The sequence below is a fragment of the Lissotriton helveticus genome, chromosome 5_1, assembly GCF_964261635.1.
Source record: "Lissotriton helveticus chromosome 5_1, aLisHel1.1, whole genome shotgun sequence".
Lineage (NCBI taxonomy): Eukaryota > Metazoa > Chordata > Amphibia > Caudata > Salamandridae > Lissotriton > Lissotriton helveticus.
In genome coordinates, this window is record NC_136065.1 from 938,728,132 (window position 1) to 938,751,881 (window position 23,750).

At 46.4% G+C, this 23,750-nt stretch overlaps 1 protein-coding gene across 7 annotated transcripts in view; it reads left to right on the forward strand.

Moving 5' to 3' along the window:
* Nucleotides 1-23,750, forward strand: part of CC2D2B (coiled-coil and C2 domain containing 2B) — a 1,917,855-nt gene that overhangs the window by 364,977 nt on the left and 1,529,128 nt on the right. For all 7 annotated transcript variants that reach the window (XM_078643430.1, XM_078643434.1, XM_078643435.1 and 4 more), the window contains exon 7: nucleotides 7,578-7,638. In XM_078643430.1, coding sequence (XP_078499556.1) covers nucleotides 7,578-7,638 — 61 coding nt within the window. The remainder of the gene's footprint in view (nucleotides 1-7,577; nucleotides 7,639-23,750) is intronic.

A 23,750-nucleotide genomic window follows, 5' to 3' on the forward strand; every position in this document is an offset into this window, starting at 1 on the left:
AGAATAGTAGAACAAGTGTTATTACCAGTTGTCCTTCTATTCATTTCTGCCTTCAAAATTGAAGACAATGTGTAAAAAAGAAGGCATTTCGAAAAATACCATCTAATTCACATGCTCCTATAGAGTACCCGCAAATTCAGAGATGTGCAAATTACCAATGCTTTTAAATTCATTTTCTTATTCCCATTTTGGAAAAACATAGGTTTCCTTGATACCTATTTTTAACCCTATTTTTTGCCAAATGAATTGTTGTATATCCGGCACACAATGAAAAACCATTGCAACGTGCAGCTCAGTTATTGGCTCTAGGGAACCTGCCATAGTTAGAAGAAGTTGCAGGTGAATATTTAGGCACAAATGGCTTTTTTTTTCAACTCAATTTCAATATTCGTTTATTTCAACTGTTACTTTCTATAGGAAAACTTTGAAGGATCTACACAATGACAGAATGTTTTCTACTTTTCAGAAATGTTCAGCTTTCCGGGATCCATTATTGGTTTCAGAGCCATTTCTACTGCTAACTGGAAGGAGGTTGAAATCACAAAAAATAGGCTGTGTCCAAGTAAAATGCCACACCTGTGTAGAAAATTTAGTTTTTCTTAGAAAAGTCTGCCTGTTGCTGAAAGCTGGGAAGATGGTGATTTTAGCACTGCAAACCCTTTGATGATACCATTTACAGGGACAAAAAACAGATGCTTTCTTCTGCAGCACTTTTTCCCCATTTTTCCCCAAAAAAACCAAATGTAACTGTATTTTGGCAAATTTCTTGGTCCCCTCTAGGAGAATTCCCAAACCCTTGGTACCTCTAGAATCCTCAGGATGTTGGGAAAAAATGGATGTAAATTTGGCTTGGATACCTTATGGGGCCTAAGCGCGATCTACCCCACATAGCCAAAATAAGGCTAAGCACGGGGGCTCGAACGCCTAGCAGCGAAAGGGTTAATACTTCATGTGTCTAGTAAGAGACTGATTTCTTGATGCAGAGCTTTCTTTAGGGGACAGTTTTATGTATAAGAAGCTTAGCTTTCTAAAAAGTAATGCATGTTTGGTGAGGGACTTACCATTGCTTGTTTTACATGTGGTTTTCACCCTAAACATCATGCAAATGCTAGTCCCCCACCACACATATCACCTATTAATTATCCAAGCCTCTCCTACATACAACTGTAACCTTGAACATAGCTTATGATGGAGACACCTGTTCAGTACCACACACATGACTTATTAATTTTCCAAAGCTCTTCAACATAAAGTTTTCTCCTTGAACAGTCAAATCACTTAATAGGTGGCCATCCCTCTGGTAGAAAAAAATGTATCTATGGTGCGATTGTTTGCAGAGAGTATACCATATTACGATTAGATCGCTTTATTTAAAAACTATGTAGAACTATGTTTTTTAAATGTTTCACATCCTTTTTCTACAACAACTTTTTATTACTCAATTTTTTTTCCTGTTTTACATTTATCGTTAGCACACATTATTACAGACTGCACACGTTTAACTATTGTTAAGTTTAAACCTAAAGCTTAACACACATACCTACATATTTTTTCAATGGAAATTGACTCACACTACACACCCATAAAAATACAGAAAAATAGGAAACATATTTTTTCTATACATTTCATTCATCAGGAGCAATGGAAATCAAAAGCATTAATATACACTACGGATGTAAACATGTTAGCTCATAATAGTTCCTCTAAGGTGCTACACAATGTTCTGAATATGCAACCACTTCTACAATAAGAGAACTACAGATCTATATTGACCTACGGTTTCTCCCTGCATCTGTCAAGTGCATAACACATTTAGCCCATATTGCCCTTATTGTATGTTTTGCAAGTGTAGAGAATGTATCCTCAATGCAAATATCTGAAGAAGTTGTTCGTTTAATGTAGTTAACTGAACAGTATTGGACCACATTAAAAAAGCACACTTCTGTAGACCAGAAGCAACAGTGAATTCACCTACTGCACCTCCTCACCAGCCATAGATGTACTCAAGAAGAAAAGGTTATACATGGGGTATATGTATTTGTACCTGTAGCATTGAACCCATCACGGAATCACAGAACACATTTTTGTAATTTTTACTGGGGATAGTCACTATTGGTTGAACCTCATATAACCTCTCTTTACTTCTTGGACTGGATTTCACAGAGCCACTGCAAAGTTCAATCTGCAGGCTTCACTGTGTGAAGCTTATACGGCTGGTGGTAAGTTTGCCTCTCCGGTATAACTTTGCGATGGATAAGCACATCCACTGAACACCCTTAAAAAGAGTACAACACTAAAGGAAAGAGAGAGATAAGTTATTTTTATCCATTCCTATTCTCCCCCTGCAACTTAATTGACCAGCATACTAGGTCAAACCATTTACTTGCTTAATTTACAATATAAATGTGCACTCTCCATTACACTCTTCCCATAGACCTTTTTGCAAGCACAGTTTCCATGGCAACGGATTTGAAAATCCTTGTAAGGAAACTTCAGGTCAAAAGTTCGGAAAGCTTATATTACTCAGCTTGCCTGGATAAGAATCTCATTGAAGTCACCCTCCACAGTTTAAAATATAAACCTATTATAGCTACCATAACAGCAATAATAGTTTTCTCTCAATCAGAGAACGTAGTTAGATAGCATTTATTGACTACACTACTCCTACGTCAGCCAACGACAACCTTTGCAAGGGCTTTTTTTAATTCTCTTTACTATCAAAACTGTTAGTGAACATTTCTCATTCTGCTACTGGCCTTTGATGTATCCAACTCCTGCATACCACCATCATGCTTAATGTCTGAATTGTGGGTCACAGCTTTGTCGTTTGGGTAAGAGAGAATGTCGAAAATTGTGGCATTAACAGAAATCTGGGATTTCCCCAAGTGGACTTTACTTGGATTGGCGACTGGTATCACTTGTTGCCTAGGGTTGAGGGCATTTTGGATTGTGAGCACCCAGACCTCATGATTGTGCATTGTGGTGTCAACAATCTGGCAATATCACAGGGGTCTGACTCAAAATCCAATGAAGGAGACATTGGCAACATTGATGATTCTCTTTCCTCACACTGCCTTTGTATATTCCAACATATGTGAAAGGCAGAAGTGGCAGTGGGCATCTCAGTTTTTTTCCAAAGATGGATAAATCTAAGAGACATGTCAACAAAACAAATTCAGCATTTCTCCGTGACCATAGAGTATGCTTCATTGACAACAATAAAATCTGTATTGACATGTCTGGGGTGTACAGAAATGACTGAGTCCATTTCGCAGTAGAAGGGAACTGGATCTTTCTTAACAACATTAAGGAATGTGTCCAACATTTGTTATAAGAGTATATAACACACAATAAACATAAAGGTTCTTTTCAGAGCCACCCAAGAAATCATTTACACCATTTAATTTTTTCAAAATTATTTTACTTATGTATGTATTTACTGGATCTGCAGATCAACGGTGATGCCCATAACCGGTGCACTAACCTTTATTCTGGCTATAAAGCATCATGGCGGCACCACAGATCCAATCACACTTTATAAAAAAATATATATCATATTCCAAGTGTATCTGGATGAGTGAGTACGTATGTGTGTGTGTGCAAGAGAATGTGTGTTGCAGTTTGTGTGAGTGTAAGAGTGACTGAATGTGTAAGTATCTTTGTGTGGCTGTGTGTGTAGAAGTGTGTGTATAAGTTCATGTACTTGGTTGTGTCTCTTTGTGAGAGACTGTGCCTGTTGTGTGGAATAAGTAGCATGTGTATACCTATGTGTACGAGAGAATTTGAGTGGAGGTTTGTGTTGGTGTATGTGTGGGTATGTATGTAACTTTGTGTATGTATGGTGGACTGTATCTATATGTGTGTGTTTGTCTGAGTAGGTGTGTGTGTATGTATACATGTTACCCAGTAAACATTTGAGGATATCTGTATAGTTGTGCATATTTGTCACTATAGGTGTCTATGTTTGAGTGTGTATGTAAGTTTGGGGTTGTGTGAGTGTGTGCATGCATGTGAGTGTGTAGGATTGTGTGAGTCTGTATGTCTCTATGGAGAATTGTGTGTGTAGCAGGGGTTTGTCTGTTTGCAATCTGTGTGTGTGCTGTTGTGTGGATGTATGTGTGACTGTGTGTCTGTGATGTTATATCTGTGTGTGTCTGTGTGTAAGGCTGTGTGGGTATGCTAGTGTGTCTGTAAGGTTGTGTGGGGGCTACACATGTGTGATTGTATGGCTTTGTATGAGTGTATGTCTGTGGGGTTGTGTGGGTGCATATGTGAGTGTGTGTGTGGGGGGTCGTGTGAGTGTGTGTATGTATGTGTGTATTGAATTGTGTGGGTGTGTATGCCTGTCTGTCAGGTTGTGTGGGTGTATTAGTGTGTCAATGCAGTTGTGTATGTGTGTGTGTGGGTGTGCGTGACTTTGTGGCTTTGTGTGAGTGTGTGTGCATGTGTGGCATTGTGTGAGTGTATGTGTTGGGCTGTATAAGTGTATGTATGTGTATCTGTGTATGGGATTTTGTGAGTGTGCCTGTGTGGGGTTGGGTGGGTATGTGTGAGTTTGTGTAGGTGTAGGTGTATATGTGTGTGAGTTTATGTGTGTGTGTGCAAGTCTGTGTGTGCAGTTCTGTGGATGTGTATGTGTGTGAGTTAGGTTCTGTCTGTGTGTGACTGTGTGCGGGGATGTTGTGTCTGTGTGGGGAGTCTTGTAGGTGTATGTGTGTGGGGCGTTTCTATGTCTACGAATGTGGAATAGTTGGGTGTTTGTGGAATTGTATGTAAGTGTGTGTGGGGGCTGTATTGATGTGTGTGTGTGTGTGGAGTTGTGTGTGTATGTGTTTATGGGGTTGAATGGGGTGTGTTTATACGTGTGTGGGGGCAGAGTGTATGCGTATGTGTGGGGGTTGTTTTGTATATGTGTGTGGGGTTTTGTGTGAGTAGGGTTGTGTCTGTGTGTGTATGTGTCTGTGGGATTGAGTGGATGTGTGTGGGGTTTTGTCTGTCTTTGCTTATCTCTGAGTATCTACGTGTGTAAGTTTGTATGGGTAAATATGTTTCTGTGTGTGCATGTATGTGTGCATGTATGTATGTGTATGTGTGTTAGACCTGTCAGCCTTAAGGTGGTCTTCCCCTAAACTTTGTACCTGTTTGGCTAATTTTTTGCTGATCTGTTTTTGTTGGCCTTAGGACTCTGGGCACTTTACCACTACTAACCAATGCTAGAGTGTATGTGCTCACTCCCCTAAACATGGCAACATTGGCGTATCTACAATTGGCATATTTAATTTACTTGTAAGTACTTAGCAAAGGGCACTATAAGTGTCCAGAGCCAGTAAATTAAATGCTACTAGTGGGCCTGCAGCACTGTTGATGCCACCCACTTAAGTAGCCCTTTAAACATGTCTCCATCCTGCCACTGCAGAGCCTGCTTGTGCAGTTTGACTACCATGTTGACTTGCCATGTAAAACCCTTTGCCAATCCTTAAACGCCCCTTCTATTACATATGTCACCCCTAAGGTAGGCCTTAGGTAGCTCATAGGGCAGGGTGGTTTGTAAGTGAAAGGCAGGACTAATGCTTTTTAGTTTTACATGTCCTGGTAGTGAAAAACGTACACATTTGTTTTTCACTACTGTGAGGCCTACCCCACTCATAGGTTAACTTTGGGGATTCCTTAATACATGTATTAAGTGTAATTCCTGATTGAGAAGACTAAGAACAATCATGTTTGGTACCTATGGACTTGTGATGATAAATCTTCTTTAATGATAAAGTTGCTTTTGTCTGTCTCCAATACTTGTCTGGGTTGGGTGACAGCTGGGCTTTGTTCATTCCTCTAGACAGTCACTCGTAAAGGGAGTTTAGGTGTTGCTGATGGGCCATTCGCATTCTGGTGGGCCATTAACATCTTGATGGGTCATCCAGGGCAGGATTGTGAAGAAGGGCTGATGCTTGCACCTGAATAAGGCTGTGCCTGTCTCCACACAAAGAGCTGCATACCCCCTGTAGTCTGTCTGGAGCCAGGGCGGGAACATGAGGACCCGTTTGCACTTTTAAGCCCCTCTTTGAAGTCTCCCTCACATCAAAGGCACCACTGGGAATAAGAACTGGACTTCTGACCCCACCACATCAGTACACTTCTGGTCTGGACCTGTGGATACTCTGCCAGGAAGAAGGACTGCTGTTCTGTTAAAGGACAACCACTCTACCAGACTGCTGCTCTGGAAGAAATGCTTTTCTGCTGCGCTGACCTACCTGTTGCTCACTTTGCCCGGGTGGGTAAGAAGGACTGGACATACATCACTTGAGCCCAGAGTGACTCCAAGGGCTTGTCTACTTGCCTCCTGTTCTGCAGTCTCAGAGACATCAAAGACCGTATGCGACTCTGCCAACTGTGAGTCCTAACCTGCCAAGTGGTGCCAATTCAGTCCTGGGCCCTTGAAAGTGGGTTGTCTTGTGGTTCAGCATCAAAATCTATGCAGTGCCTACTTTGCACCAGTCAGACCCGATGCATTCTGCTTGACATTGATGCATCACCGCTTTCAGGACATCACAGCGCCGGCTGCATGGCTTGATGATGAGGCATTGCCTTCATCACGACAGTTCAACGACAACTCATTGCCCAACTGCGCAACTCGGAAGCAAAGCATTGCCTACAATCGACGGATTGATGATGATACATCACTGTCGACGGCTCCTCGCAGTTGCTCCTTAACATCAATGCTTCCTCCATGAAGGTACTATTTTCAGTGTGGTGGGGCTAATCATATAAAAAAGGCACTTTCCTACACTTGACATCTGAGAAGAAGGTGATTTTTCAGCATTTGTTTGAGGTGAGCATTCAAACTTTGGGGGCATTTCCTGAGAAAGTGCGATCAACTGTATTGTTTTTAAAAAGCAGAACTTCTAGCATAAGGTTATCTTTGCTTTTGGCTTGTCAGAATCCTTTTGAGACATTCAGCTTGTGTGTGTGATATTATGTTGCTTTCTGCCTGCAGTGGTACATTGCAATAATAGTATTATTATTTGTGTAAATGATAGCGGAAAGTTTCTTTATCAGGTCTAGTTTAAGATCTATTTCTTGATCCAGTCTGTGCTACTGAGCACATCCCAAAGTCCGTTTAGCATTACGTTTAGCCATCTTGTAGACCAATCATGATCTTACCTTTAATGGAATACAAAAAATGATGTTCAGGTTGCTTCTTGTCAATGTCAGTGTTTTATTATGAAAATCAGAGAGGTTTGCAAGGTATAAAGTTCAAAAACATAGAAAATGTGTTCCCTTGTCCATAAATGAAACTACCAATTTACACAACACACATTGTATTCGCATTTAATATGGTTAAGTGTCCATTATGAAGTGTAGTCTAGTGCACTTTGTTTTCATGACCCTTTTTTTTCCAGAATGTATATTTCACTCTTTAGGGCGTGGTTGTGTTGCTTTACATTTTACTTTTACTGACATCAAAATTCCAAATGAATACTCTCTGTTTGTAAGAAATTTAACCCAGAACACTTACATTGATTTTTTGTTTGAGATTTGTTTTGACTAAATCCTAAAACTTAGATCTGTTTTTTATCTAGCTTTCTGATGCTGATGAGCAAGCCAGATTGATGCATGTACTAGAAGTGAACCATGGAAAAGGTACAAGCTCTCAATTAAAGAGTCATTATTGTAAATACTGTTATATAATCACTGCTACTATTTCATTGTGGAATCATCTTCTTGTCTAATCAACTATTATTCCTCGATACTCAAAAATACTAGAGATCCTCACAAACTCCCCTCACATCTGCCTGAGGCAACCATTACTAAAAGCAATAAAATCCAGGGAAATTCATTGCTTATGACAGAACATTTTCATTTAAATGAAAAACATTTCCGGTGGATTAAAACTGACAGTACAGTTGGAGGCCTTTGGTGCTATCACAGAAGGGGCCGCACTGTTAAGCAGATTGTAAATATTATCTGAAGCCAGGACTGTGTTATGTTTTGGGATGTGGAACATCCCATTTAGTCCTGTGAGGAAGGGGGGTTTGCTAAGCACCCCGTCACGCACGAGCGGGATCGGCTGATCTCATGATGTGTGGGGAGAGTTAATAAAAACAAGCATTTGCAATGCAATAGGTCTCGCATTAGGAAAGTTTGAGCTATTGGTATTGTAAATGACAATTTTTTTATTTATGTTTTGTTTTTGAAAATAGCGAAATTAATAGCTTTGTCATTTAGAATGCCAATAGTTATAACTTTCGCAAATGTGACACCTAGAGCAATTGTAATGCAATTTGTGTTGTATTTACGTGACTTACATGTATTGATATTACAAATAACAATGGCTTTAATTTTTTTTCAATAATTAATACTTAAATAAAAGTTATTGTAATTTATAATGGCAATAGCTTAAAGTTTTGTAAATAACTTTTGTGAAGATTATGTTCAGTGTATTTTATTGTGACGAAAATCCAAGAACAGAAGTGAAATATTAACATCTTTTTGTTACATTTTTAATAAAGCTTGAAGCATTGAGAGAACACATTTGAACCAGGTGTTGTTGAATGGTTGCACAGATTGATGCTGTGGTGGCGCTGAGTGATGTGATGGCGAACGAGTGATGCTGTGGCGTTCAGTGATGCTGTGGTAGCGCATAGTGATGTTGTGGTGCCCCTGAGTGATGCTGTGGTGGTGCGGAGTGGTGCTGTATGCTATACTATGTTTTGTTTTGCTATCCTATGTTTTGTTTTGTTATGCTATGCTATGTTTTGCTAACCTATGCTTTGAATTGTTATGCTATGCTTTGCTGTGTTTTGTTATGCTATGCTATGTTTTGTTATGCTATGCTATGTTTTGTTGTGTTTTACTATGCTATGCTTTGTTTTGCTATGCTATGTTTTGCTATGCTATGCTATGCTATGCTTTGTTGTGTTTGGTACGCTATGTTTTGCTATGCTATTATATGTTTTGTTTTGCTATGCTATGTTTTGTTTTGTTATGCTATGCTGTTTTGTTGTGTTTTGCTGTGTTTTGTTATGCTATGTGTTGTTGTGTTTTGTTATGTTATGCTATGTTTTGTTATGCTATGCTATGTTTTATTTTGCTATCCTATGCTTTGTTATGCTAAGCTACATTTAGTTTTGCTATCCTATGCTTTGTTTTGTTATGCCATGCTATGTTTTGTTTTGTTTTGTTTTGCTATCCTATGCTTTGTTTTGTTATGCTATGCTATGTTTAGTTTTGCTGTCCTATGCTTTGTTTTGTTATGCTATGCTATGTTTTGTTGTGTTTTGTTATGCTATGCTATGTTTTGTTGTGTTTTGTTATGCTATGCTATGTTTTGTTATGCTATGTTGTGTTTTGTTTTGTTATGCTATGCTATGTTGTGTTTTGTTATGCTATGCTATGTTTTGTTGTGTTTTGTTATGCTATGCTATGTTTTGCTATGCTTTGCAATGCTATGTTTTGTCATGTATGCTATGTTTTGTTGTGTTTTGTTATGCTATGCTATGTTTTATTGTGTTTTGCTATGCTATATTCTGTTATGCAATGCTTTGTTTTATGTTATGTTATGTTTTGTTATGTTATGCTATGTTTTGTTATGTTATGCTATGTTTTGTTCTGCTATGTTTTGTAGTATTTTGTTATGCTATGCTATGTTTTGTTATACTATGCTACGTTTTGTTTTGCTATGCTTTGTTATGCTGTTTTGTTATGCTATGCTATGTTTTGTTGTATTTTGTTATGCTATGCTTTGTTGTGTTTTGCTATGCTATGTTTTGTTTTGTTATGCTATGTTTTGTTTTGCTATCCTATGCTTTGTTTTGTTATGCTATGCTATGTTTTGCTATCCTATGCTTTTTGTGTTATGCTAAGCTATGCTGTGTTTTGTTATGCTATGCTATGTTTTGTTATGCTATGCTGGTGAGGGTGTGTGAGTGTGTGTGAGGGTGAGCGAGGGTGAGGGGATGTGAGGGTGAAGGGGTGTGAGGGTGAGGGTGTGTGAGGGTGAGGTTGTGTGAGGGTGAGGGGGTGTGACGGTGAGGGTGTGTGAGTGAGGGTGAGGGGGTGTGAGGGTGAGGGTGTGAGGGGGTGAGGGGGTGTGAGGGTAGAGTGTGAGGGTGAGCGGGTGAGGGGGTGTGAGGGTGTCTGAGGATGAGGGGGGTGAAGGTGAGGGTGTGTGAGGGTGAGGGTGTGTGAGGGTGAGTGAGGGTGTGTGAGGGTGAGAGGGTGCGGGGTGTGAGGGTCAGTGATGGTGTGTGAGGGTGAGCGAGGGTGTGTGAGGGTGTGTAAGGGTGTGTGAGGGTGAGGGGGTGTGAGGGTGAGGGGGTGTGAGGGGGTGTGAGGGTGAGGGTGTGTGAGGGTGAGGGTGTGTGAGGGTGAGGGGGTGTGAGAGTGAGGGGGTATGTGAGGGAGAGTGGGTGTGAGGGGTTGTGAGGGTGAGGGGTGTGAGCGTGAGGGGGTGTGGGGGTGAGGGGGTGTGAGGGTGTGAGGGTGAGGGGGTGTGAGGGTGAGGGGGTGTGTGAGGGTGAGGGGTGCGAGGGTGTGGGGGGGTGAGGGTAAGGGGGTGTGAGGTTGAGGGGGTGTGAGGGTGTGTGAGGTGGAGGGGTTGTGTGGGTGAGGGGTGTACGTGTGAGGGTGAGGGGGTGTAAGGGTGAGGGAGGGTGAGGGTGAGGGGGTGGGGGGGTGAGTGTGAGGGGGTGTGAGGGTGAGGGGGTGAGAGGGTGTGTGAGGGGTATGTGAGGGTGGGGGTGTGAGGGGGTGTGAGGGGGTGTGAGGGTGAGGGGGTGTGAGGGTGAGGGTGTGTGAGGGTGAGGGTGTGAGGGGTGAGGGTGTGTGAGGGTAGAGTGTGAGGGTGAGCGGGTGAGGGGGTGTGAGGGTGTCTGAGGATGAGGGGGGTGAAGGTGAGGGTGTGTGAGGGTGAGGGTGTGTGAGGGTGAGTGAGGGTGTGTGAGGGTGAGAGGGTGCGGGTGTGAGGGTCAGTGATGGTGTGTGAGGGTGAGTGAGGGTGTGTGAGGGTGTGTAAGGGTGTGTGAGGGTGAGAGGGTGTGAGGGTGAGGGGGTGTGAGGGAGGGTGAGGGTGTGTGAGGGTGTGTGAGGGTGTGAGGGTGAGGGGGTGTGAGGGTGAGGGGGTATGTGAGGGAGAGTGGGTGTGAGGGGTTGTGAGGGTGAGGGGTGTGAGCGTGAGGGGGTGTGGGGGTGAGGGGGTGTGAGGGTGTGAGGGTGAGGGGGTGTGAGGGTGAGGGGTGTGTGAGGGTGAGGGGTGCGAGGGTGTGGGGGGTGAGGGTAAGGGGGTGTGAGGTTGAGGGGGTGTGAGGGTGTGTGAGGGGGAGGGGTTGTGTGGGTGAGGGGTGTACGTGTGAGGGTGAGGGGGTGTAAGGGTGAGGGAGGGTGAGGGTGAGGGGGTGAGGGGGGGTGAGTATGAGGGGGTGTGGGGGTGAGGGGGTGTGAGGGTGAGAGGGTGTGTGAGGGGTATGTGAGGGTGTGAGTGGGTGTGAGGGTGAGGGTGTGTGAGGGTGAGGGTGTGTGAGGGTGAGAGGGTGTGTGAAGGTGAGAGGGTGGGTGAGGGTGTGGGGTGTGTGGGTGAGGGTGAGGGGGTGTGAGGGTGTGAGGGTGTGTGAGGGTATGTGAGGGGGTGAGGGGGTATGAGGGTGTCTGAGGGTGAGGGGGGTGAGGGTGAGGATGTGTGAGGGTGCAGGGGTGTGAGGGTGAGTGAGGGTGAGAGGGTGCGGGGGTGTGAGGGTCAGTGAGGGGGTGTGAGAGTGAGGGAGGGTGAGGGTGAGGGGGTGAGCGGGGGTGAGTGTGAGGGGGTGTGAGGGTGAGGGGGTGAGAGGGTGTGTGAGGGGTATGTGAGGGTGGGGGTGTGAGGGGGTGTGAGGGTGAGGGTGTGTGAGGGTGAGGGTGTGTGAGGGTGAGGGTGTGAGGGGTGAGGGTGTGTGAGGGTAGAGTGTGAGGGTGAGCGGGTGAGGGGGGTGAGGGTGTCTGAGGATGAGGGGGGTGAAGGTGAGGGTGTGTGAGGGTGAGGGTGTGTGAGGGTGAGTGAGGGTGTGTGAGGGTGAGAGGGTGCGGGTGTGAGTGTCAGTGATGGTGTGTGAGGGTGAGCGAGGGTGTGTGAGGGTGTGTAAGGGTGTGTGAGGGTGAGGGGGTGTGAGGGTGAGGGGGTGTGAGGGTGTGTGAGGGTGAGGGTGTGTGAGGGTGTGAGGGTGAGGGGGTGTGAGGGTGAGGGGGTATGTGAGGGAGAGTGGGTGTGAGGGGTTGTGAGGGTGAGGGGTGTGAGCGTGAGGGGGTGTGAGGGTGTGAGGGTGTGAGGGTGAGGGGGTGTGAGGGTGAGGGGGTGTGTGAGGGTGAGGGGTGCGAGGGTGTGGGGTGTGAGGGTAAGGGGGTGTGAGGTTGAGGGGGTGTGAGGGTGTCTGAGGGGGAGGGGTTGTGTGGGTGAGGGGTGTACGTGTGAGGGTGAGGGGGTGTAAGGGTGAGGGAGGGTGAGGGTGAGGGGGTGAGGGGGGTGAGTATGAGGGGGTGTGAGGGTGAGGGGGTGTGAGGGTGAGAGGGTGTGTGAGGGGTATGTGAGGGTGGGGGTGTGAGGGGGTGTGAGTGGGTGTGAGGGTGAGGGTGTGTGAGGGTGAGGGTGTGTGACGGTGAGAGGGTGTGTGAAGGTGAGAGGGTGGGTGAGGGTGTGGGGTGTGTGGGTGAGGGTGAGGGGGTGTGAGGGGGTGAGGGTGTGTGAGGGTATGTGAGGGGGTGAGGGGGTATGAGGGTGTCTGAGGGTGAGGGGGTGAGGGTGAGGATGTGTGAGGGTGAGGGGGTGTGAGGGTGAGTGAGGGTGAGAGGGTGCGGGGGTGAGGGTCAGTGAGGGGGTGTGAGGGTGAGGGTGTGTGAGGGTGAGGGTGTGTGAGGGTGTGAGGGTGAGGGGGTGTGAGGGTGAGGGGGTGAGGGGGTGTGAGGGTATGTGAGGATGTGAGGGTGAGGGGGTGTGAGGGTGAGGGGGTGTGAGGGTGAGGGGGTGTGTGTGGGTGAGGGGTGAGAGGGTGTAGGGGTATGAGGGTGAGGGTATGTGAGGGGGAGGGGGAGGGGGTGTGATGGTGTGTGAGGGGGAGGGTGAGGGGTTGTGTGGGTGAGGGGTGTACGTGTGAGGGTGTGAGGGTGAGAGGGTGTGAGGGTGTGAGGGTGAGTGAGGGTGAGGGGGATGAGGGTGAGGGAGGTGAGGGTGAGGGGGTATGAGTGTGAGGGGGTGTGAGGGTGAGGGGGTGAGAGGGTGTGTGAGGGTGTGCGTGAGGGTGGGGGTGTGAGAGGGTGTGAGGGGGTGTGAGGGTGAGGGGGTGTGAGGGTGAGGGTGTGTGTGGGTGAGAGGGTGTTTGAGGGTGAGAGGGTGGGTGAGGGTGTGGGGGTGTGTGGGTGAGGGTAAGGGGGTGAGGGTGAGGGGGTGTGAGGGTGAGAGGGTGTGTGAGGGTGAGAAGGTGTGTGAGGGTATGTGGGGGTGAGAGGGTATGTGAGGGTGAGTGAGGGTGAGGGTGTGTGAGGGCGAGGGTGTGTGGGGTTGTGGGGGTGTGTGGGTGTGTGAGGGGGTGTGAGGGTGAGGGTATGTGAGGGTGAGGGGGTGTGAGGGTGAGGGGGGTGTGAGGGTGAGGGTGGGGGTGTGAGGGGGTGTGAGGGTGAGGGGGTATGAGGGTGAGGGTGTGTGAGGGTGAGAGGGTGTGTGAGGGTGAGACGATGGGTGATGGTGCGGGGGTGTGTGGGTGAGGGTGAGGGTGTGTGAGAGTAAGGGTGAGAGGGTATGTGAGGCTGAGAGGCTGTGTGAGGGTGTGTGGGGGTGAGAGGGTGTGTGAGGGTGAGTGAGGGTGAGGGTGTGTGAGGGCGAGGGTGTGTGGTGGTGTGCGAGCAGCTTCCTTTGAAGTCTGATGCCGATGCCAATGGTGTTTGATGTGCACTCGCCTGCCTCACACGCCTGCCTCAAATGAACTGTACGCGATCCGCAGGCTAGGTAGACTTTTCGGACTGCTTACTATAATCTCGCCTATTCAATCCTAACGGGATAGAATAGTCGAGACCTAATGAAAAGGAGTGGGCCCGGATCTTGTGTTCCGAGCCACACCAGAATATCGGTGTCCATGTAATTACTTGTAGCCCGCTGCGCTCATTAGGCCACACTATACACAGCAAATTGGCGGCGAGCAGGAGTTATATTGTCCCGCACGCACACCCGGTGCATACATACCTCGTCCTCTGCTGTTGCGGTGCCTCATTGGAGGGTGCCTCTGGGGAGCCCCGTCCTGCTGCTCCGGCGATCGCGGCTCCCGCGACCTAACAGCTGCTCGTCCCTGTGTGGTGGGCTGTCCATCGTGCTACCGGTTGAGCGAGGGGGGTGTCCTGGCTCTTTTTTCCTATGTGTCTGCTTGGTAGCTCCCTCTTGCTGTCTCTCCCTGTTATGTGGACTGGGGCAGCTCCTCGTGCCTATTCAGGCAGGCTGCTTAATCTCCCTGTGCCCCTCAGAGGGCAGGGCTTCTGTTACTACAACCCAAGAACCAGTATATAAGTCACCACAGAACACTCCATGCTGAGGGGTCCACTGTGGTGACTGTTCTACTATACATGGTCCTGTGACGTCTAGGAGGTTGCCTGCTACATGGTGGGTCCCCTGCTGCCTATTTCCTGAAGTAAGAGACAATAGACCTTCCGTGGGCTGCACCACCTCTCCACTACACAGGAGGCGTAACATGGTGGTTACTAGCATTCCTACTACCATCCCACCACTGAAGGTGCGTGATCTCTGCTATGGGTGGTTTGCCTTCTCATTACAGTTTTGAAGGGTTAGGGAGGCCTCCGTGCTGTTTTCATTCCCTTGCCCAGCGCATACCTGTGGCAGTGGCGATTGCTTCAGTACCAGCACTTGAACCTTTTGTTGTGAAGGGTCCCCTGTCTGTGCAGGCGGCACAATGGAAAGACTGGGTCGAGAGACTCGAGAACTATTTTGCTGCAGTTGCTTTAGGAAATAATAGACGCCCCATGCTCCTGCACTTAGGTGGTGCTACCATTCACAAACTGACAAAACCAGTAGTGGATGATTGTCCACCATTTACATATGCTACTCTGAAACTAGCCCTCCCTGCATATTTTGAAACGCTTGCAAATCCTGACTAAAAGCGGTTCATCCTACGCCAAGCCAGACAGCACCCCGAAGAGTCAGTAAGCACTTTCTATGCTCACCTAAAAGAATTTGCAAGTACCTGCACATTGCCTGACACAGATAATGAAATTCGCGCCCAAGATGATGAAGAGGACATGGATGACGATGATGTGGAGGGGACAATACATGTCCCGAGAATGTCCCCGATGTCGTATACCAAAATGCGCAGTCCTTTTGTCGGGCCACCAGATCCTGGCCCTAATCAACATGGGAGCGTCCATAAACATTCTTATGCAGTCCTTCCTGAAGACTCCCCCAACACAGCCTGTCCTGCTCCCCACGGCCACATAAGTGTTCGCATATGGGTCGTCCACACCACTTCCACTGACTGGGGTTTTCACTACGGAGATTGCGCATGACTCCTACTCAATGCGGGTCAAGGTCTATGTCACCAAAAATGGTTCAGGGATGCTGCTGAGTTGCCAGACAGTGGAACCACTTCACTTGGTCTCGTTTGCTTACAGCATACATTTAGGAAGTGTGGATGATCTGGTGGCTGAATTGTCAACACTATTTGAAGGCATTCGGTGTTTAAAGGATTGTCTCATTCACCTACACATAGATGAGTCATTACAGCCGGTCACTCAGCGACATCGCCGGGTGGCATTCCATCTGCGCCCAAAGGTGGAGGAGGATTTGCGAAAATTTGAGCAGGAAGATATCATTGAGAGGGAGGGGGCCCTACGCCATGGGTCTCCCCAATCGTGGAAGCTCACAAGCCCAACCAGCCGGGTGAAGTCAAGATCTGCGTTGACATACACATACCAAATTTGGCCATACGAAGTGAACGTCACCTCACAACTACAGTGGATGATATCGTGGCAGAAATGATTGATTCAAGATGGTTCTCGAAGATGGATCTTAGGGCACAATATCATCAACTGCTGCTGGCTCTGGAGTCGAGAGCCATTACTACCTTCTCCACCCATGTGGGTCTCTGGCGATACAAACACCTGAGTTTAGGAGTTTCTAGTGCAACTGAAGTTTTTCAGGATACATTCAGGCGTGTGTTGGCTGGTCTTGAGGGAGTAATCAACATCAGCAATGACATTCTGGTGCATGCTTTATCCATCAACCAACACCTTGACAGGCTAAAGGCGACATTCCAGCAATTGCAGGACAATGGTCTCACTCTTCACCATGAAAAGTGTGCGTTTCTCCAGAGGGAGATCTCCTTCTTTGGATATTGTTTTGCAGAGAGCGAGTCATGCCAGACTCTGCAAAGCTTTGAGACATTCAGTCGGTGCCAGCACTGACCAGCATCACTGGAGTCCGCAGCTTCTTGGGGATGGTCACATACTGCAGCTGATTCGTTCAAAATGTGACCACTCTCACAGATCCACTTTGAGAACTGACAAAAATGCAAGCAGTGTGGGAATGTGGGCCTGCCCAGGAGGAAGCTTTTCAAGCTACTAAACAAGTATTGTTGGCGCAAACCACACTGACCTACTTTGATCCTCGCCATAAGTCAGATTTGTCGGTGTATGCTTGTCCCTCTGGCCTGTTGGCAGTACTCTCCCAAAAAAGTACAATGGTGAATGGGCTCTGGTAGCTTATGCCAGTCTAGCTCTTACAGATACTGAGTAGCGATATTCCCACATCGAGAAAGAAGCCATTGCGGTTCATTGGGGATGTCGCCACTTTCATCTCTATCTTTATGGTGACCCATTTGTAGTGCACACAGACCACAAACCGCTGATACCATTGTTCACTGGATCCTCATCAAAGCCACTCAATAGGATTGAAAAGTGGATCCTTCAGTTATGAGAATACTGCTTCACAGTGGTATACCGACCAGGGTTGCAGATTCCGGCAGGCTCTCTCTCCAGACATGCCAGGCCCACCACTGCTGGCAAAGAGTCAGAAGCTGAGGTTGTGGAAGAGTATGTATGACTGGTAGTAGAGAGGTCAAGACCTCTGCCCATATCACTGGAAGACATTGTAGCCTCCACTCAGTCTGATATCTTCAGTTAGCTATCTCTGTGGTGGCATCTGGAAACTGGCGCACCCTTACCCAAAATGCGTCTTGGCGTACAGATGGAGCGTGTGTAATGCTATCATCATTGCATCAAGTCAGACAGGAGCTTGCTATCTCTCCGGAAGGGTGTCTGTTAAGGGATCTTCTTTTGGTAATTCCGGTATCATTGCAAAAACAGTTGGTTGATCTTGCTCACTCTGCTAATCAAGGAGTAGTGAAGACGAAGTCCAGGCTACAATGTAAGGTCTGGTTCCCTGGTTTGGATGACCTAGTTGAATGCACAGTGAAGTAGTGTTCCATGTGCCAAGCCGCTGGCCCGGCTGAGCGAGTGTGGAATTTGGCAGTCTACCTGATAGATGACATATGTTGGTTGTAATAGACGATTTTTCAAAATATCCTAAGGTTGAGATACTGGAGTCCTAACTGCTGACCAGACTGTACCTCGGTTGGAGAAAGTATTCGCAACTCATGGATTATTGAAGGAACTTAGGACTAACAACGGTCCTCCCCTTTTCGAGCCAAGACTCGCCTCACAAAGCGTGCACCACCGGGAAATTACCCCCTGATGGCCACAAGCCAATGGTGAAGCAGAGCGCTTCATGCGAACTTTGAATATGAATTTGAGAATAGCGCTCTCCAACAGTTAGAACATGGAGTGCTCACAGTGCGCTTTCCTTCGAGAGTATCGTCTCACTCCACATGCCACAACCGGGGTGCCGGCCAGCGCTCTGTGCATGAATCGAATGGTGGGAGACACTATTCCTCACGTTGGGGAATCATCTGCACTCTAAGAGAAAGTTGATGAAGCATTGCAGCAGCACCAGGTGCAGAATGACAGTATGTGAAGGAGAAGACAGGCACAATGCATCAGTTTCAAGTTGGTAACTTGGTGCTTGTCAAAAACCGATGTCCGGGCAGCAAGTTTCTGTTGTCTTTTGAGATTGAGCTGTCGCGAGTCAGTTCTATTAAGGGATCATTGCCCGGAGTCGAGTGTAAACCATTACAAGGAATGTTTTCCATTTTAAATTGTACCAGCAGCCAGAGTCTGGTCCAGACAGTCCTCAAAAGTGCATTTCCCATGGTGGAGCGTGGAGGTGCTGATGGTGATGTGGACACTCGCCCACATTGTGATGCTTCCTCCTCTGCCAGCAGAGTGTGAACTTGACCGTCAACATAGGCTGATAGATTTGTCTGAGTCCCAGGAAGGTGGTGGGAGAAGTCCCAGTGGTGCAGATCATTCTCTGGGTTTTTCTCCATCTCATGTCAAGCAGGAGAGCAGGGTGTGTGGTCCCAGCGACAGGGATTGGGAAGATATGATCTGCGCCCTTGACCCATAGCCTCCCTGAGGTTAAAAGATTTAGGGCCAGATGTAGGTAATTCATATTTACCGACTCTTAAATACCGAATTTTACCGATTCGGTATTTAAGAGTCGGTAAATATGAAGGGGGGAGATGTAGGTATTACAGATTCTGTAAATACCGAATCGTTAAGATTCGGTATTTACCGATTCTGTAATTACAGATTCGGTATTTCCCATTGATTCCTATGGGCTTTGAAGCCCATAGGAATCAATGGGAAATACTGATTCTGTAATTACAGAATCAGTAAATACCGATTTTAGCAAGTGTGCAGGGGGTGTCACTTTGACACCCTCTAGCACCCCAAAGACGGGCATGTGAGCCATGTGGCACACAGACATGCCCTAAGGGCATGTCTGTCTGTCACATGGCTAGGTGTGCATGCACACATGTGCATGCACACCTGAATTCGGTATTTTAACACCCAATTGGATTGGGTGGTAAAATACCGAATTTGTAGGGCTTTTGGGACTCTGAAGAGTCCCACCTACATCTGAGATTTACCGAATCGGTAACAATACCGATTCGGTATTTTACAGAATCGGTAAATTTACCGAATCGGTAAATTTACTGATTCTGTAAAAATGTGCCCCTACATACCGAAAACCCATTTACCGGTCGGTAACGGCCGAAATCGGCCGTTACCGGTCGGTAAATGGCTCCTACATCTGGCCCTTTGTGTTGGGGTAAAATGAAGAGCGGTGTATCGCCTCATGTTTTTTTGTTATTTTGTGCACTGTTGGCTATGCCACTTTTGGAGTTTTGAGCATACCCCCAATGTATATAAAATATTTCTCCTCAATTGCAGGTCTCTACCCAATCACTCTGCTGAAATCAATATATTTCTTGACGGAGAACAACCTGATGTGATGTTTTTAACGGAAACATGGCTCCACAAGGAATCTGAACCCGACCTCGTGCAAGCACTTCCTCCTGGCTATTATATCCTGAGGAAAGACTGGGAACTGAGGAAAGGGGGGGCATTGCTATTATTCTCAAGGACTGCCTCAAGTGTCACATTGAACCTGACCTCATTCAAGACTGCGAAGGCTGGCGCTTTGCAATCTCATTCTCTGCCACACTCACCCTCTCGGGAATCCTCATCTATCACCCCCTGGTCCCTGCGTACAATTTCTTAAATCTCTCATAGATCCCGCTGCCACGTTAGCAAGCCCCCCCCCCAAAGTCACCCTATTAGGTGATTTTAACTAACATTTAGAGGACCCTTTAAAGTCTGAAGCCTTGGAACGTATCCAATACTTATCGGCTATCCAACTGACCAGCCCCACACACTGTAAAGGCCACATTTTAGATCCAGTTTTCTCAGACAATGAAAAGCACTCAGTAGGCAATCCCATCCCTGTGCCTTGGTCGGACCACTCCCTAATTCCGATCTAATGGAACATTCCGATACAGTCCACTATATCTCAATCATCCAATAGTTGGGAATGCCCTTGGGTGAAACTCTTGTTAGAATCATGGACTACAACCCTGATGAATACTAGACCTTCGTTGGATCCCAACTCCAATGCAGCCACCAAAATATTCAATCATTGGATTGAATCATCATTGGATGCCACCATGCCATTCAAATCGGGCTACAAAAGGGCTAAAGAGAAAACGTCACCCTGGTACCCCCCCAAACGCTGAACTAAAAAATTTTTGCAAAAGACTAGAAAGAGCTTGGAGGAAAGATTACGATACCTTAAATAAACAGAAATACAGAGAGTCTATCAAAATCTACCAAACAGAAATAAAGAAAGCACAAGCTTAGCACTTTGAAGAAACAATTACTTCGGCAGCCAACGTCCCCAGGGAAATCTTTCATATTGCAAAAGGTCTCATGAAATTTCCTCAGCTTGAGACACCTCCTGACTCGGCCCAATCCCGCTTTAACGAACTTGCAGAATTTTGTAATAATAAAATCCTAGATAGATACAATGCCTTTCCTCAGGTCCCCTGCTCCCACAACACTGCCTTGAAAGATGACCCCCCCCACACCTGACATTAAACAACGACTGGAGGAACTCCCTACAATGAATCTGGTCACCCTCTCCCAAATCTTTGCCCAGGTCAAATCTGGCTCCCCTTGCAATCCGGCACCTCTTCATATTCTTCATAAGGCAGAGGAAACCATACTCCCAGTCTTACTGGAAGTGCTAAATCTATCTATTTCCACTTGCCAAGTTCTATTGTCATGGAAACATGCCATAATAAGAGCTCTCCTAAAAAAAACCAATCTATAACCTGAAGTATTGGGTAATTATCACCCGTCTCGCTCCTCCCTGGGATAAGCAACATTTTAGAGAAATATGTGCAGGGAATCCTCTCTGAGTTCCTAGAAACTCATGTTCTACTTCAATCCTCACAGATCCGACCGCAACATGGCACAGAAACTTGCTCTTCTTGCAGTAGTGGAGGAATCTAGGAAAATCCTTGACCAGGGAGAAGCTGTTGCCATTATTCTACTTGACCTGAGCTCTGCCTTAGACACTGTCAGGTATAACATTCTTCTTAACAGATTTAGAATGGTTGGAGTCTCAGGTGACGTCATAGGTTTGATCAATTCCTTCTTACTTGACAGATCATTCCAGGTATTTGCAGGAAGCAACATCTGTAAGAGAGTGCCACTCACATGTGGAGTTCCTCAGGGCTCCTCACTGAGCTCCACATTGTTTCATGTTTACATGAAACCCCTTGCTGAGCTAGTCCTGCCACATGGGATCCAAATTGTCACATATGCGGACGATACACTGCTGGTGGTAGCTCTAAAACACCCCAACAATCTTCCAGCCAACCTGGAAATCTGCCTGGAGACAGAGGCCAAATGGATGGACCACTCGTGCCTTAAGCTCAATGGAGATAAGACTGAGTTAATAATCTTGGGCAATCATTCTAGTTCCACTCTTGGACTGGGCTGGCCTAACTGTCTTGGCCCTCCTCCAGCCCCTAAGTCCAAAATTAAAAGCCTGGGGATCTGGTTGGATAAGTCTCTCAAATTCGACCACCAAGCAGTAAAGCTAGCAGGGTTGCTTTGGCATCATTAGATTGATCCGGAAAATCTTACCACTTCTTCCGTTGCCAGCTAGGAGAGTCATGGTTCAGGCGCTGGTTCTTTCCCGCCTGGACTATGGGAATTTCCTCTACCTTGGTGCCCCTAAATCCACCATAAGGAAATTGCAAGTCATGCAGAACTGCGCAGCCAGGTTGCTACTTAAGACCCCTAAAACTAATTCTGCCAAGCCTACCCTTAAAACGCTTCATTGGCTGTCAATAACCGAACGCATACTATTCAAATCATATGTATAGCTCACAAGACCCTCTGAGGGAAAGGTCCCACAATCAAGCACTCTCTCATCACCTTCCATTGCCCCTTGAGATATCTTCGATCAGCCAATCTGTTCTTAGCATCAGTCCCGAAAATCAAAAGGGCACTGCTCTTTCTCCTATAACACTGCCAGATTATGGAACACCCTTCCTCTTCATCTTCGCTTAACTGCCCATCACTTCTCTTTTTAGAAGCTACTGAAGACCTGGCTGTTCCAGAATACGATCTAGAAATCTTGCCGCCATCTGCCTGTTGTCATTAGCACTGGGATACCTGCGGGTAGCTACGCGCTCAATAAATGTTAAATAATAATAAATAATAATAATTTGTTGTTTGTCGTTTGATCGTAAGATGGAACATCCCAGGGTGTTTTTTAGTGTTTATTTGGTTGTGTTTTGTTTAATTTGAATAAAGGAGGAATGTTATGTTTGGGGATGTGGGACATCCCACTTAGTCCTGTGAGGGCGGGGGGTTTGTTAAGCTCCCTGTCATGCACAAGTCGGATGGGCTGAGCTCGTGATGTGTGGAGGAGGCTTAATAAAAAGGACCGGGCCTGGACCTCGTGGTCAGAGCCACGCTGGAGCATCTGTGTCCGTGTAATTACTTCTAGCTGGCTACACTCCTTAGGCCGCACTATACACAACAGACTGGAGCACAAGTCCTAACTTACTTGCTGTAGCTCATATATTTAGTTGAAATCCAACTATCCCTCACTGTGACAAAATGGCCTGCATTCTCACTTGCCTCAATAATCCCTCTTGCTTCTGTTTGATAACAATGCCTGGGCGAACTCCACCGAACTATTCTCCCAAGATAGCGCCTCTTTACATTTCAGATTGCTGTATAGAAGATATTTTGACATTTGTTTTCATGGTTTGCATCTTTAATTAAACTTGGCACTGTTGTCTTGTGTATGTGTGCTTCTGGCCTCTTGTGGTTCTGATTCTGGCTGGTGACCTGGAGTGGGGACTTCTGGATGTTGTCGGATGGCCTCTCTTATCCTCTTCACTGAAGTCATAATAAATATCACTGTTTATGTAGAAGAGAGCGCTATGTGGATGTTCTCCATGTATTGAGAAGGCGCACTATCACACAGAGCTAGCATGTAAACAAAGGGTGTTCCATTTCACTTATATGTTGGGACACACATAGTCTCTTACCCATTCTATTTTTATTCTCAGTTTGTGAATGCCACATCACTTTAAGAAATTGGGGGGCATACACGCTTAGCGTGTTTTTTTTAATCGCTACCTATCGCTGGATATGTTAGCAGAGAAAACATGCTATTACCAATGTTTTTCTCCATTGTGCTAAAATATCCAGCGATAGCGACAAAATGCGTGAATATCGCTGGAAATCCAGCGATATTTACGCATTAACTCCAATATGGGCTTAACCTGACAATCCACCTCCCATTGAATACACAGGTAAGTCATCCTATTAGCATGCGTTAGATTCTAGCGATAATCTCAATTAGCGAAACTTTTTTATCACTAAGCCTGCGTTGCTAATAGGCGATAGCTGTGTTAGCGGCTGCTTTCAGTCGCTAACAGTTTGGGTAGGACCACTTTGCATGTCATTAGCGATAAATATCGCTGACATGCAAAGCGGACCCCAAACTGGTCGCTATCGCCTAAAAGCTGTCGCTAACTGCTGTTAGCGACAGCTTGTTGATAGGGCGATAAAAATATCGCTGCTTTAGCGGGAAAAAGTCCCGCTAAAGCGGCGATATTGCCCTAGCTAATATGCCCCAGGGTTATTAATGGAGGGTATAGTGCCCACTCATTTAATAAACCCTATCCTTGTCAGGCTGAACCTCAATAGTCACCAAATAAACCTGTGCTTAATCCTCTGGTAGCTCGGCACAAAAGTAGTTCGGCTTAACTTAGAGACAATGTGTAAAGTATTTATGCAGTACT